Raw genomic sequence first — 16,097 nt, 5'->3', positions numbered from 1 at the left:
TTTAACTAAAGTGGAATTATGCACGGAAAACAAACGAAAACCAAAATGCCGGTACTAACCGTTCAACAATTGGCGAATTACCCTAATATCAATATCATCAGCGAAACCAAGCAGCTGAACGGACTTCGTGAAAATCGTTCCACTCGTGTTTATCCCCGCTCTGCTAATTAATAAGCAATGTTGAACAACAAGCACGAAAGACCATCACCTTGCCGTAACCATCTGCGAGATTCGAAGGGACTCAGCCATTCCAGCCACCTATAATTTGCCATAGCTGTTCTCGATCGATTGTATCATACGCCGATTTGTAATCGATGAGCAAGTGATGTGTGGGCACGTTGTATTCGCAGCATTTCTGCAACACCTGGCGGATGGCGAACATCTAGTCCGATGTAGCGCGGTCACCCATGAACCCAGCCTGATATTGCCCCACAAACTCTCTTGCAATCGGTGATTGACGGCGGCATAAAATTTGAGAGAGTATCTTGTATGCAGCGCTCAGTAGTGTGATCGCGGCAGCTATATTATCGCTCAATTTAAAATTAGAAATTAGCGATAAACTTGATAAAAAACGCCTAAAACTTTGTATGGGTGAAGCAATAAAAATTCAGGTTTTTGTTGAATAACTGGGAATTCTATGGATATTTTTCAATAGTTTTTTGTGCAGATGATAAAAAGAAGGAATATCTCTCTGTTGATAAAGACTTTGAATGTTTTTAAATATTTTTTTCTATGAGATATTGGCTATTGCTAGTTTTTGCCGTTTCAGTGCGCGGTAATATTTTAGTCGTGTGATCGAGCGGAAGTTCCCGCAATCCAACTTGAGTCCTTTTTGTGTATGGGACACACGATACCTTCTATCCATACCTCCGGTAATACATCCTCCTTCCAAATCATGGTGATGACCCAGTGCTTGCTTCTCCACCGTATTTTAGAAGTTCGCTTGGAAGTTGATCTGCTCCAGCGGCTTTGTTGTTTTTCAACCGCCCAACCTCCTCCACATGGTCCTGGTGGTTAGGAGCCGGATGTCTTTCGTCCTGTGCACATACTCCTAGATCTGTTACCACGACACCTTCGGTACTTGCAACGTCGCCATTGATGTAGTCATCGTAATGCTGCGCCGCCACCTCTCGACCACCTCACGCTCGCTCGTGAGAATATTCCCGTGATTATGTCGGCACATGTCGGCTTGTGGCACAAAGTCTCTGCGCGAGCGGTTCAGCTTATCGTAGAACTTTCATGTGTCCTTAGCGCGGTACAGCTCTTCCATCGCTTCGCGATCTCGTTCTTCCTGCTAACGCTTTTTCATCCGGAAGACTGAGTTCTGCCTGTTCCGTGCCTGTATATAACGTGCCTCATTCGCTCTCGTACGGTCTTGTAGCATTCTCGCCCATGCTGCATTCTTCTCGTGTTTCAACTGTTCACATTCGCCGTCCTACCAGTCGTTTCTGTGATTCGGAGTCGCGAAGCCTAATGCTGTAGTCAGTACCTCAGCTACCTATGACGGATCGGATGTCCCTCCAGCCATCTTCAAGTGTAGCTGCGCCAAGCTGCTCTTTTCTTGGAAAGGCCACTGCTAGCTGCTGCGCGTAGTATTGAGCCACTTCTACGTTACGCAGCTGCTCGATGTTGAGCCGCGGCATTCGACTTCGACGCGTGGTAATAACCGTCGAAAGTTTTGAGCGCATGCATACAGCGACTAAGTAGTGATCCGAATTTATATTCGCACTGCGGTATGTGCCTGGCATTATAACCATAGAGAACAGACGTCTATCTTCGCTTTCAGCCTTTCAGCCTTGTGTAAAACTTTGTCACGGCCATATCAGAGTATGTGGTTATGCTCCCGTTGCGTGGCGCCAGCACTCCATCACTCACATTGTTGTGTTGTTATTTTTGTTTCCAGTGCTCCCCGTTTTTGGTCGTTTGGCGATCGGAAATTCTCGGAAATCTTTGAGTGGTAGAAAGTGCTTCGGACTCAGTACCATACCACGGGAGGTTGCAAAGTTAACGCATCGCTGGCCGTTACCATTCGATACGGCATGCAGGCTGTTTCGCTCAATTACCGATCTGTATATTTCCTCCCTTCCTACATGCGCGTTCATGTCGCCGACAACGATTTTTGAGTCACACGGCGAGCAACCATCGTATGTTTTCTCTGACTGCGCGTAGACGCTTTTTTGTCGTCATCAGGTCCTGTGGGCAGTGCACGCACTTTGATGATGATGTAGTTAAAGAATGGCCCTATCAACATGCGCATCCTTGCGTTGACCGGCAACCCGATCACATGTTGCCGCATCTTTCCCAACACTATAAATCCTATTCTCAGTTCATTGGTGGTGCCACAGCTTTGGTAAAAGGTAGCCGCTCGATGCCCGCTTGTCCACATTTTCTGTCCCGTCCAACGAAGTTTCTGCAACGCCACGATGTCGAAGTTGCGTCGAATGTAGTTGGTCGTAGATTATCCTGTCACATCCTGCGAAACCAAGGGACTTTCAATTTCATGTTGCAAGTTTCCAATCGTAGTCCTTTTTTCGTAGCGTGGGTCTTTTCCGATTGTACCGTGTCGTATTATCTGCTATGTTATTCGTAATGAGGATATTTACGGGTGGCTTATTGGGCCTACGCCAACACTCCTGTCTCAACAGAGGGCCATCTGTTCTGTTTAGCGTCCCAACCAACACTGGGACGGCCACGCTGATGGGGCTAGCTGTGTGTGATGCAGCATTTCTCATTCTGCGACTGGATGCTAAAACCAACGCTGTTTGAGCCGCATCTCCATGCTAAACAGACGCTTGGGTCGTACCTCCTCAATCTAGCTGAAGTCAGTAGGACAACATGGTCCAGGTTGCATTACCAGCTAAGCACACAACTCTTAGCTGGCGGTCTTTGTCATTGCTTAACCCGTGGAAGTATGAGGTAGGAGTTTGTGAGCACCAGAGTTATGAAGGACGCTTTCCTTATCGATTCACCGTTTTTCAGCTTGAAGATTTATCTTAGATGCAATTTTAACCATCATACATGCATGTTTAAGCAGAATAAAGGAACTGCATTTCGTGAGTTCTACTATTAAAGTCATTCCGGCACTCATTTCATCACATCCAAAGTCAAACGATCTATCTTGTTATCTTTCACTTTCTTGTATTTTCTGTATCATTGCTCTGCAATCCATTCAAAATGTCTCACCTGTTACCGTTGTGATATAAAACTATATGTTTACTGTATATTTGTTGTTCAAAATAGTACAATGAGTAAAACTAATTAAAATAAATTGTATATTCTATAAATTAAAAGTTATTTAAAAGCATGCACACTCTAGAATTCAGATTTAAAAATAGTACTAAATTAATGCAACCGAAACATAATTTGTTAACAAACCACCATTACACAAACCAACACCCCTCGTACGCACTGCCGAACAGCAAATTGTATTGCCACATATCAGCGATTGGGCCAAATTAGAAAGGGGAACATGGGAAAGGGATAGATAGAGCAAGAAGGCTACAAGGGTCTGAGATGGCTATTCACCAAAACAATGGTCTACTAGTTGATAGCAAGGTAGCCATTGTAAAACCTTAGCTACGACCAGACAGTTCACAAAGAACCGCTCTCAAGTTAAATTTTGAGTGATACCTATCCCGTGAGACTTTCATAAGAATCGAATCAGGTATGAATAGTTTAAGAAATCTACCCTAGTAGCGCTCTAATCCCACTTTTGTACCGGTTACTCGTGCTGTTCAGGACCCAGAGGATTAACGGCAAGAGGTTAGCCCAGAAGCCGGTGAATCGCCCTCGTGTCGCAAGAGAAGGCCGATTCGGCCGAAAAAGGGCATGATACCGCGGCCGCCCTCCGCCTAAAGACACCGCTCAGCACTCCCACGGTTCCTAGAGTTCCCGATCTGCCGGTCCTCACCGGTAATCGACACCAGAAACTGAGTTCACCGGACATCGCCCGGTTCCCCGTCCGCCGGCTCCCGGCTCGCCGGTTATCGGCCATTACGGACCCCGGTAGCTCAGTAGCAGCCCTCGTTCGGAACAGAAGCTAGTCCGAACCATCCCCGCATGATCCCGCATGATCTCCGTACACCGATCGTCATCCACGTTTCTTCCCACGTGGCACCAGCCCTGATCCGCCCGCATGCAGTTAGTCTGGCCCGCACAAACAGACGAACCCTCGCTTCCGGCATCCACCCACGGACCCGCAACGGTCAACCGTCCATTGTCCACGGTCCACCGTCCATCGTCGCAGTGCGTAGCCGGCCGGCCCAACCACCCCACCCACAATCACACACACACACCGATAGAGTAAGTGCAAAAATAATAAATAAGTTAAAATGGTATTTGGTTCTGTATTTATACCTTTTTCTGAATGAAAGAGCCCTTGAAAGCGATATTTGCCGACCCTGAGAGCATAGGAGCTTGGGCTCTGACTAGCTGGCATCCAGGGCAGTAATAAGGGGCGATCTGCCCACGAGTAACAATTGGCGCCCAATCTAAACTAAAAGCTTTCAAGAGTTCTGGAATTCATTAGATCAATAAGAGTGTGCATCGTAGGTTACGGCAAACAAAAGGTTTGACTGTTTCAACGGTAATACGGCTGCGAATAGCTAAGGGTAACATTCATAAATTCATTGGATCATCTTACTAGTGCGCGTACACTAACGAAAGTTTTCATTTTTTGCTTGTTCTTACCAAATAGCGGTTATATAGCTGCGGAGAATTGAGTAAGAAATTGGTTATTGGGTCTTGATTCGACCATGAGCTAGAACCTCAAACGGTTTCATAAGAAGCAATACAGACAATTAGATTTTTTTGAATATTTTTCGCCGGGAATTAAGTAATAGGATTCAAATTTTTAGGTTACGGTTTTCAAATTGTTTTGGATAGCACGGTTTGTTATTTTTCTTCAAATTTGGGGTGAACCAAAATGGATTTACAAACCCTATACAAGAGGATGGATGTGTCTCATCTGTCTACTGATGAGGTAGAGCACGAACTCCTTATTAGAAATATTATGTATGGCTTGGATGAACATGTAAGTATTAAGCGGAGAAAACTAAAGGATAAAATGAAGGAAGAAAGGGACACAAACAGGTTTGTAGCAGCTCCCAGCTGGAGACCAGTAGCGGAAGAATTGGAAATTATACGTTTCAAGCTTAATGTTATTGGTGGGTTGCTGGACAACCCAAAAGCCGATGCACGTCAAAGAGAAAAATTAAGCACTAGACTGGTTCATTATCGTGTGCGAATCTTCATGCTATTCAAATCGGTTGATGCGAATGAATATTTAGTAGATATTGCCGATGTGGGGAGGCAAGCGAGTGAAATATTTCAGAAGCATTTTCCGGAGATGGAAGTGGTTGAGGAGGCTTTAGAACACGCTGCACCATTAGAGACAGAGATTAGTCAAGTTTTGGAGGAAGTAAGGGACGAAATTGATGTTCTCAATGATACAGTATCAGGTAGAGAGTTAGAAGAGGCTGTTGCACTGGAGGAAGCTAGTGGAGGTGCGAAAAAGAAACCTTTGAGTTCCAAAAAGCAAGAGCTAGAAGCTTCAATGGGGCGGTCAGAAGAGATCCTCAAGATCCTTACGGGTTATGAGGAAGGGAATCATGATAACGTCAAAGATATAATGCATCATTTAAAAACTTTTGTTTTGCAAACTACGGAGCAACAAAGGCAAATGAAGGAAAAGGAGATAGCTTTGGAAGAGCAGAGAATGAGGGAGGCAGAGGAAAACATAGAGCGGAAAAAACGATTAGAAAAATTATTGATAAATTTGAATGAACGGTTAAAGAAAGGTCAGGAGAGTACTACTGAGAGTTTGAGACAAAAATCGGAGCGAAATTTAGAGAGAGGGAAAAAGGCATTCGAACCGACAAGAGAGGAAGATATAGGAGACTCTGGAGAAGAAGATCGTAATACTAAGATTGGTACTAACCAGTTCTCCCCGGTGGAGACTATGTCAGAGAGTTCCCTAGAAGAGTACCAAAATGCTAGGCCGAGGAAGGAAAAACGCGAGAAAAGAAAGAAGAAAGACCAGAGACGAGAGAAAATCCGAAGTTTGTCCAAGGCAAACCGAATCAGAAAGCGACACCGAAAGGTGAGCTTTTCATCGATTTCAACGTCTTCGAGCAGCTCATCAACTTCGAGCAGTTCGGAAATGACTAGCGATTCGAATTCCGAAAGTTCGTCAGTCTCAAGCGTTGAAGAAAGGCATAAAAAGAAAAAGCATAGGAAGGAGAGGAAAGCTAGGAAAAGTCTTAGGAGAATCCCCGTATCGGAATGGAAATTGAAGTATGACGGTAGAGATCAGGGGCGGCGGTTAGCCGAATTCCTCAAGGAGGTGAAAATGCGCTGTAAATCGGAAGATATTTCTGAAAGAGAGCTATTTCGTGGTGCAATCCATTTATTCAGCGGACGTGCCAAGGACTGGTTCATGGAAAGCTTCGAGAATCGTGACTTCCGTACTTGGTCAGGGCTTAAAAGGGAACTTAAACGCGAATTTCTACCACCGGATCTAGATTTTCAGATCGAAATCCAGGCTACAAATAGGCGACAAGCTCGAGGAGAAAAGTTTGTAGATTACCTGCATGATATGCAAAAGCTCTTCCAATCGATGACCAAACCAATTTCGGACCAACGAAAGTTCGAAATTGTTTGGCGCAATATGAGGTATGACTATAAAAACGCGTTGACAGGGGCAGGAATTAGGTCACTATCCAGACTAAAAAAATACGGCAGGATAATCGATGAAAACAATTGGAACATGTTTCAAAAGCCCAGTGAAAGTCGTTCTAAAGTTCAGCTGGTGAACGAAATGACAGCTTCGAGCAGTTCGAAATTAAAACAAATTCCTGGAAGCGGTCAGAACTCGCGCAGCTTTTCCCAGAGCAAGCCTAAGCAAAGCTCAGAGGGAGAGAAAATTAAACAGCGGGTAGAGCAAAATGAGGGGAAGGCGGGGAAGAGCAAAGAGGATCCCATGGAAGGATCTTCCAAGGGAACTTTGAGAGCTTTATCCGAACGTTACGTTCGCCCACCTATAGGCACTTGCTATAACTGCAGGAAGCATGGGCACCACTATGGTGACTGCTCCGAGAAGCGGAAAAAGTTTTGTAGACTGTGTGGCTTTTTGGATGTTATTACGCCTGAATGTCCATTCTGTCAAAAAAACGAGCAGAGCTCAGCTTGAGAAGGCAAGCTGATGAGTCGCTTAAAAATCCTTCCACAGTTGATCACGTTTACACCGACCTACTAGCAAACGGTTTCGAACCCATTTCCAGTGTGGATTATTGTTCGGAAATGGAGATTGATGAGCTTATTGTTCGAATCGATGGAGATAATCGACCTTACACGAAAATATATGTCCTAGGAAAGGAGGTAATTGGGTTGCTAGATAGTGGCGCCCAGAGAACTGTTCTAGGGTTTGGGTGTAAGAAGCTCGTCAGAGACCTGAAATTGAAAATTTTTCCCACTGATGTGTCATTAAAAACCGCTTCAGGAGCCCCAGTGGAAGTTGAAGGATATGTCCATTTACCTGTGACCTTCAATGATGAGAATAAAATCATTCCGGCTTTGATTGCTCCAAATCTCAAACGCAGATTGATTTTGGGGGTATGACGACTTTTGGAGATCTTTTGGCCTTGAGCCCACTGTACCGTCGCAGCACACTGAGCTGGTGGACGAGTTGGAAGAAGGAAGTGTAGAGGGGTATGAACAAGGAGGGGAGGGAGAGGTAGAAATTCTCTCACCAGAACAGAAATTAGAGCTGGACGAGGTTAAAAAGCTTTTTCAATCGGCAGTTGAAGGAGAAGTTCTTGGGGTCACTCCTATTATCTCACATAAAATTGAATTGAAGGAAGAGTTCCAGAACTCTCCACCGGTGAGAATAAACCCCTACCCAACGTCTCCCGATATGCAAAGGAAGATCAATATTGAATTAGACAAAATGCTCAGTCAAAAAGTGATCGAACCCAGTAAGAGCGATTGGGCCCTAAGTACGGTCCCCGTCCTCAAACCTACCGGCGAAGTCCGTCTATGCCTAGACGCCAGGCGATTGAATGATCGGACTAGGAGGGACGCTTATCCTCTCCCACACCAAGATCGTATATTGAGTAGGCTAGGGTCAAGCAAGTTTCTAACGACCATTGATTTGACGAAAGCTTTTCTACAAATCCCTTTGGACCCTAGCTCACGAAAATATACAGCGTTCTCGGTGTTGGGTAGAGGATTGTTCCAGTTCACCCGCCTACCCTTCGGCTTAGTGAATAGTCCAGCTACACTAGCCCGACTCATGGACGAGGTCCTAGGGTACGGTGAACTGGAACCGAGTGTGTTTGTTTACCTCGACGACATCGTCGTGGTAAGCAGCACATTCGAAGCACACCTCCAGTCTTTGAGAGAGGTTGCCCGTCGATTACGATTGGCCAACTTATCTATTAATCTCGACAAGTCGAAATTCTGTTTAAGAGAGCTACCTTACCTTGGGTACATTATCTCATCGGATGGTCTGCGCCCAAACCCCGACCGCGTAGAGGCCATCATAAATTACGAGCGCCCAACCTCACTTCGAGCCCTTCGCCGTTTTTTGGGAATGTCGAATTATTATCGACGCTTTATTCCTCGTTTCAGCGAGATTTCTGTTCCCCTTACGAATCTTTTGAAGAAAAAGCCTAAAACGATTGTCTGGAACCCAGCTGCTGAGAAATCTTTCATCCAACTGAAAGAGAGTTTGATTGCGGCACCGGTTCTCGCAAATCCAAACTTTGAGCTACCGTTCCAAGTTCAAACTGATGCGAGCGACAGTGCTATCGCTGCCATACTCACGCAGCAGCATGAATGCGGAGAGAAAGTGGTGGCATATTTCTCGCAAAAGCTTTCCCCAGCACAACAGGCTTATGCTGCTTCGGAAAAAGAAGGCCTAGCCGTGTTAACAGCCATCGACAAATTCAGGCCGTACATTGAAGGTACAAGATTTGTGGTCATAACTGATGCGTCCGCTCTCACCCATATTATGAATGGGAAGTGGCGTACCTCATCAAGGCTCAGTCGCTGGAGCATTGAGCTTCAGGGCTACGATTTTGAGATACGACATCGGAGAGGAAGGGATAACGTGATCCCTGATGCGCTCTCCCGTTCAATAGAAGCAGCTACCCTTGATGACGGAGACGCATGGTACTCCACTATATACAATAAAGTACTCTCTGCGCCAGATGAGTGTACCGACTATAAAGTAGAAACAGGGAAACTTTTTAAATTCGTTCCCAGCAAAACCAAAGTTTTGGATTTTAGATTTGAGTGGAAACTATGTGTTCCGGAGAAATCTCGAGAGGAGGTTCTCCGAAGAGAGCACGACGATTCGCTTCATGTGGGGTACGAAAAGCTTCTCGATAAAATCCGAACGAGGTATTTTTGGCCTAAAATGGCTACCACAATTCGGAAATATGTCGAACGGTGTCGCATTTGCAAAGAGTGCAAACCAACCACTACTTCACAGCACCCGTTAATGGGAAAAGCCCGATTAGCCACCAAGCCCTTCCAGATGTTAGCAATTGATTTTATACAATCGCTACCTAGATCAAAATCCGGCCATACTCACCTCCTAGTGCTTCTGGACGTATATTCGAAATGGACCATGTTGGTGCCAGTAAGGAAGATCTCTACAGACCTAATTATCAAAATCCTGGAGGAGCAATGGTTCCGTCGCTTCTCTGTTCCGGAGATTTTGATAAGTGACAATGCGACGAGTTTTCTCAGTAAAGCATTTCAAGAGTTTTTAGGCCAATATCGGGTTAAACATTGGGCCAATTCAAGGCACCACAGTCAGGCCAACCCGGTTGAGCGGTTGAACAGAAGCATTAATTCGTGTATCCGGACATACGTTAAGTCCAATCAACGTTTATGGGATACACGAATTTCAGAAGTAGAACACACTATCAACAATACAATTCACTCGTCCACTGGTTTTACACCGTACAGGATCCTGTTCGGCCATGAGATAATCGCAAATGGCGAAGAACATCGCGTTGATCCTATCACTACAGATGGCGCTGAAGCTGAAAGGCTTCAACAAAAGTTGAATGTGGACCAGCATATCCAAACAATTGTAAGCAAAAATTTAGAAAAAGCACAAGAGAAGAGCACTAGAGCCTATCACCTTCGGTTTCGCAAGCCTGCTCCCATTTACCAGGTGGGACAGAAGGTGTATAAGCGCAATTTTACACCATCGTCAGCTGGGGACTCATATAACGCAAAGTTAGGTCCAGCATACACTCTATGTACCGTGGTGTCTCGTCGAGGAACGAGCTCATATGAGCTTCTCGATGAGACAGGTAAAAATATAGGAATATTTTCCTCCGCAGACCTTAAGCCTGGAGTTCCAGAAGATACGTGATCTCAAGCAAGTTTCTCCGTTGAACCTTCCTGTCGTGAAGTCCAGAATATACTGAAAATAGCAGTTTGTTAGCCGTTGTTTATAAAGTCCCAATGATACTTTGTATGTGTTGTTTAGAGCGTAGATGATATCATCACAATTTCGAGATTACAGCAAATTATGCTAGAGCGAGATAATGAGATTGATGATTGGAGAGTGTTTCGCTGTATCGATTGCCCTGTCTTGTTTTGTTTTGAATAATAGTTGTTTATAATAGTCCATTGTCTGAAAAAGTAGTAGTGATAGAGAAATCTAACTGATTAGGGGAAGAGAACTTAAAGTGCAACATTTCCTATTCGCGAGGCGGAAAACGTAGGTACCCGTTGACTGCCCTACTAATATAGATGATTCCATTCAACTGCAATTAATTCAGAAACCGTTGAGGACCCATTAGGGTCAATTACATTCCTTTAAAGCAAGATTGTTCGGCGAAAAACTGCATTCAAAAATCAGATCATCAAGATTGACTCTGTTCGATTCGATTAGCTTTATTCTTCCTCGGAACAAATTGAGGTTTCGGTAATTGGAAGAACATAAGACTAGATAACCAATGCGCGTTAGTAATTGCGTAAACAATTGATCTCAATTATGATTGAGAATACTATTTGTTGGGTATACGCAATTCATGTTGATTTTCGTTAGAAATTCGAAGCACAAAAGGTGCGACTCAACCCTGAGATGGTTCTAAATGAATTGAATAATTGAAAACAAAAATTAATCTAAAACTCTGTTTTGATTAATTTTTAGGGGGGAGTAGTAGATAGTGTTACCGTTGTGATATAAAACTATATGTTTACTGTATATTTGTTGTTCAAAATAGTACAATGAGTAAAACTAATTAAAATAAATTGTATATTCTATAAATTAAAAGTTATTTAAAAGCATGCACACTCTAGAATTCAGATTTAAAAATAGTACTAAATTAATGCAACCGAAACATAATTTGTTAACAAACCACCATTACACAAACCAACACCCCTCGTACGCACTGCCGAACAGCAAATTGTATTGCCACATATCAGCGATTGGGCCAAATTAGAAAGGGGAACATGGGAAAGGGATAGATAGAGCAAGAAGGCTACAAGGGTCTGAGATGGCTATTCACCAAAACAATGGTCTACTAGTTGATAGCAAGGTAGCCATTGTAAAACCTTAGCTACGACCAGACAGTTCACAAAGAACCGCTCTCAAGTTAAATTTTGAGTGATACCTATCCCGTGAGACTTTCATAAGAATCGAATCAGGTATGAATAGTTTAAGAAATCTACCCTAGTAGCGCTCTAATCCCACTTTTGTACCGGTTACTCGTGCTGTTCAGGACCCAGAGGATTAACGGCAAGAGGTTAGCCCAGAAGCCGGTGAATCGCCCTCGTGTCGCAAGAGAAGGCCGATTCGGCCGAAAAAGGGCATGATACCGCGGCCGCCCTCCGCCTAAAGACACCGCTCAGCACTCCCACGGTTCCTAGAGTTCCCGATCTGCCGGTCCTCACCGGTAATCGACACCAGAAACTGAGTTCACCGGACATCGCCCGGTTCCCCGTCCGCCGGCTCCCGGCTCGCCGGTTATCGGCCATTACGGACCCCGGTAGCTCAGTAGCAGCCCTCGTTCGGAACAGAAGCTAGTCCGAACCATCCCCGCATGATCCCGCATGATCTCCGTACACCGATCGTCATCCACGTTTCTTCCCACGTGGCACCAGCCCTGATCCGCCCGCATGCAGTTAGTCTGGCCCGCACAAACAGACGAACCCTCGCTTCCGGCATCCACCCACGGACCCGCAACGGTCAACCGTCCATTGTCCACGGTCCACCGTCCATCGTCGCAGTGCGTAGCCGGCCGGCCCAACCACCCCACCCACAATCACACACACACACCGATAGAGTAAGTGCAAAAATAATAAATAAGTTAAAATGGTATTTGGTTCTGTATTTATACCTTTTTCTGAATGAAAGAGCCCTTGAAAGCGATATTTGCCGACCCTGAGAGCATAGGAGCTTGGGCTCTGACTAGCTGGCATCCAGGGCAGTAATAAGGGGCGATCTGCCCACGAGTAACACACCTTCCACAAATGGTTAAATCTGAGCCAACTTTGAATGGGACGTTATTTCTTTTCTGGAATAGAACCATTTTGCGTTACTATGATCAAGTAAGGGAGCGTCCATAAATGACGTAAATTTTTAGGGGGAAGGGGGAGTCTAGGATTGTGTGACGAACCATGTATTAGGTATGGGGAAATATGATACGAGGGGGTGGGAGAGTAAAACATCTGCCAAAAAATGCTACGTCATTTTTTCACGCTCCCTAATAGAAAAGCTTCTAGTTTTATCTACCTGCATTGCATGTCTTCTCGCTTCTATCAAATTCTAGATCAAATGCACTAAACATAGTTAGGTCTTTTTGAAAAATTGATACCGAAATAATAACATCACCCGCCTCTGTGACCTTGAACGAGTTTTCGTTTTGCTTATCTTCGCGCTTCCCAATCATCATTATCTGGGGAGGAAATTTAAACTTTTCCCCTGCTATTACAGAACGGGCCCAAAACGTGAGGATGGGAAAGGCACGTTTGTTTAGGTATAGGCAGACCTTCATAAAGAGAAGAGGAAGCCGCAAAGGCATACCACAACACTGTATTATAATATGAGTCGCTTGAAACAACGGAAAGGCAGCGTGGTCCGTCCCGCACCGGATTCATCATTAGTCACCGATTGCCAACAACCAACGCAACGACGGATGAAGCAGGAAGGAAAACGAGATGTGATGTGTATCACACATGTGTGAACGATGGCGGCGGCACTTTTTTCCCTCTGTTGATGGAATTGTCCGCCCCAGAGGCCAGAACTGCGACGGCGATGATGACGAGGTTGATGGGAAAGAGGAAGGAATGAATAAAACTGAAATGAGGCCTTATACAGTGACAGAAGATTCCATAATTATGATGGACTAGCGTTATTAGGCAATTTACCACCAACTAAAGCCAATGGCAGGCGTGGACTGGTCCGATCTGTGCTCATTGATGGAATTTATACCCGAGTATAGTAATAGAAAATCAGGATAAAATTTTAATATTCAGAGACGTAAAGCTAAATTTTAAAACTTCACATTTTTTTAACAAAATAGCAGATATTCTCAGTGTTTCCATTTAGAATATTTATACCTTAGCCAAGTATTAAGATAAATATGACAAAACTCCAATATTCGATTAAGCCTTATGTCATATAATCATATCTTATTAATTCTACCTTCTCGTCTGTTAGATGCATGAAACGACCAATATACCTATGTACCCGAAATATAATTAGTTAACCTATTAAAATCAGAAGAATAGCGTACAAACGGTACACTATCATTATTTTGCATTAGTAGCTACACGAATTCAAGGACTTTGTTCACAAAACAAACAAATTTATGTCGTCCCAAGCTTGATAACTATCAAAGAGTATAAGACTGACGATTCACCGGGAGAGATAGCAACACTTTTCTCTCGACAAAACCACAACATCTAAACGGAAATCCGTGATTAACCTTCGGCAAAGCTCCATCCAATAATGGGTCTAGCATCGTATCTAGTTTAATAACAGAGTAGAAATCGATCAGCCGGGAGAAGATGGTAGGTAGTTGGGAATCTACTTCTCGAGAAAAATTAATAACAGTCTAGAAATGATTCACCTACTCTCTGTCATCGGTGAGTCTGCGGAGAGATGCTGACGCCAGCCACTAGCAGTTGTTTAACAGACATACCTGTATAGCTGCAGCAAGCCATCCGGTAGACAGCGGTCGACATCGATCGATTAAAATTATATTTACCCATCATTAAACAATAATTGTTTTCCTCACCAACATAGTACGAAGGATGGCGGCAACAGCGCTCTAGCAAGGCGGTGCATTGTGGTTACCGAAGGCTTGTTGGTGGGCAGGTACAACAGCGAAAAGAGAAACTCAACCCGGCCTTCTTCCGCCGATTGAAAGCGATTGGATGCATCTAGGTAACTAATCTATGATCAACTCGGTAGTCCGTATTTGAAACTTCGATGCACTTAATTCGTTACAACTACAACAACGCTGACCAAGCAATAAATTCTAGTCAAAAGAACTTGAGGTGGTTATTGAAATAAACATAATATCTAAACAAAATGTGGTCGGTTTTAACACAAACTTGTGATCAACCACTTTGTTTGTCCACTCTGATCATAGAGCTCGAACTCTTTCTCTGCATTAAAATTTAATAACTAAGAGAAAATGTTAAAAGAAGAACACTTAGAAAGCTAGTAGGGACAATCACAAACAATAATTAAAAATCAAATATGAATAAAACCCTAAAAATATACAAAAAATTAAGTAAAACTATCATGCAAATAAATTAAGGTCTTGCGAAATACCACACGCTCAGAAAACCGTTCTGATAAACGTGAACAAACAAACGCAAATATGAGAACAAGCAAATATACACCGTAAACGGGAACTAGTTCCAGCTGTCAATATGGGCGTTCTAGAAACCGTGACATCTAGTTCACGGTGTACATTTCTTATTGTTGTTATCGTTGCTATGCATAGTTCCCGTTTGTTCCCGTTGCCGTGACTGGGAGTTCACGTATATCGGAACGGATTTTTTTGCGTGCAGCAAGAAGGCAGAGGGCGGCAAACGGTTAATTTAAATTACACATTCAGGAATTGTAGACAGCCTACTCACACACAACACCTACAATAACACCCGCAGTTTTGGTAGCAGTTTCGGGTTGGCTGGCAGTTTCGATAGCAGCCCTGGCGACCGCTTATCGGGTAACTTGACGGACCACGGTTTACGAAAAAGCCTTTTCACCGGTTCCTGGGAGGCGAACGAGCCATCGCTCGTTCACTTGAGTTTTAGCCAGAAAAGCGACCACAACTCGAAAAACCAAAGTTTGATAAAAAGTGTTTTGCCAGCTAGTGCGCTATAGTCTACAATTTAGGCAACATTTGTGTAGTGGTAAACCACCAATTTTTCCACTGTCGGTGATTTTTTCCCGACAGCAACGCCTCTACTGCGAGTATTTTCGAAGATCGATCGGTACCACCGTTCAGTTAACTAACAGGACTACAGGAAAAGTGCACTCCAAGTTGTGAGGGCTTGGCAAGATACCCGCCGTCGAAGTCGGAGGTCAGGCCACCGGCGGCTGAAGCACCGAAAAATTCCAAGCCGCTGAAAGGACGACCAGAACGCTTGGGCGCGATCCAACGAAACCCCTACCCACCCCAACACCCCCCCCCCACTTTTACGGGAACCGGAGGATAGTAGGACCGACAGAAGCGATCCGGCATCTAGGACCCCTTTTACCGTGCAGCAGCCGGCTTCGTGAGGACCGAAAGGAGCGAACCGGCTTTACGGACCCCAGTGACCCAGCAGTGATCGCATGACAACGATCCGCTACCCCAGGACTGCACAAGTCAGCTTTCAGCGACGGGCCCAACACTGACACACACACAAACTCGTAAGTAGAGTGTATTTGGTAGGAATCAGCTAGGGACGTTAGGGACGATAGGGCCTTTTTTAATAAACTGCCGTAAAAAGTAATTTTTTCTTCTTTCAATCCTTCCTTCTTTCTTCGAGTTTGCTTCGGCGTGGAAAGTCGACCCTGAGAATTGGGTAAGAGTTTTATGGGCTGAGCGGGCGTAACAGAGACGAGTTAC

General features: G+C 44.4%; 1 protein-coding gene across 1 annotated transcript; it reads left to right on the top strand.

The window, feature by feature from the left end:
* The first annotated feature begins 3,268 nt into the window (after nt 1-3,268).
* Nucleotides 3,269-9,384, top strand: LOC134285221 (myb-like protein X). Its single transcript, XM_062845620.1, has 2 exons — nt 3,269-3,664; nt 3,739-9,384. The coding sequence occupies exon 2, from the start codon at nt 4,925-4,927 to the stop codon at nt 7,187-7,189; it is 2,265 nt and encodes a 754-aa protein (XP_062701604.1). The 5' UTR covers nt 3,269-3,664; nt 3,739-4,924; the 3' UTR covers nt 7,190-9,384.
* The last annotated feature ends 6,713 nt before the right edge of the window (nt 9,385-16,097 follow it).

Source organism: Aedes albopictus, chromosome 1 (genome assembly GCF_035046485.1).
Source record: "Aedes albopictus strain Foshan chromosome 1, AalbF5, whole genome shotgun sequence".
Lineage (NCBI taxonomy): Eukaryota > Metazoa > Arthropoda > Insecta > Diptera > Culicidae > Aedes > Aedes albopictus.
This window is presented reverse-complemented; position numbering and strand designations above follow the sequence as displayed.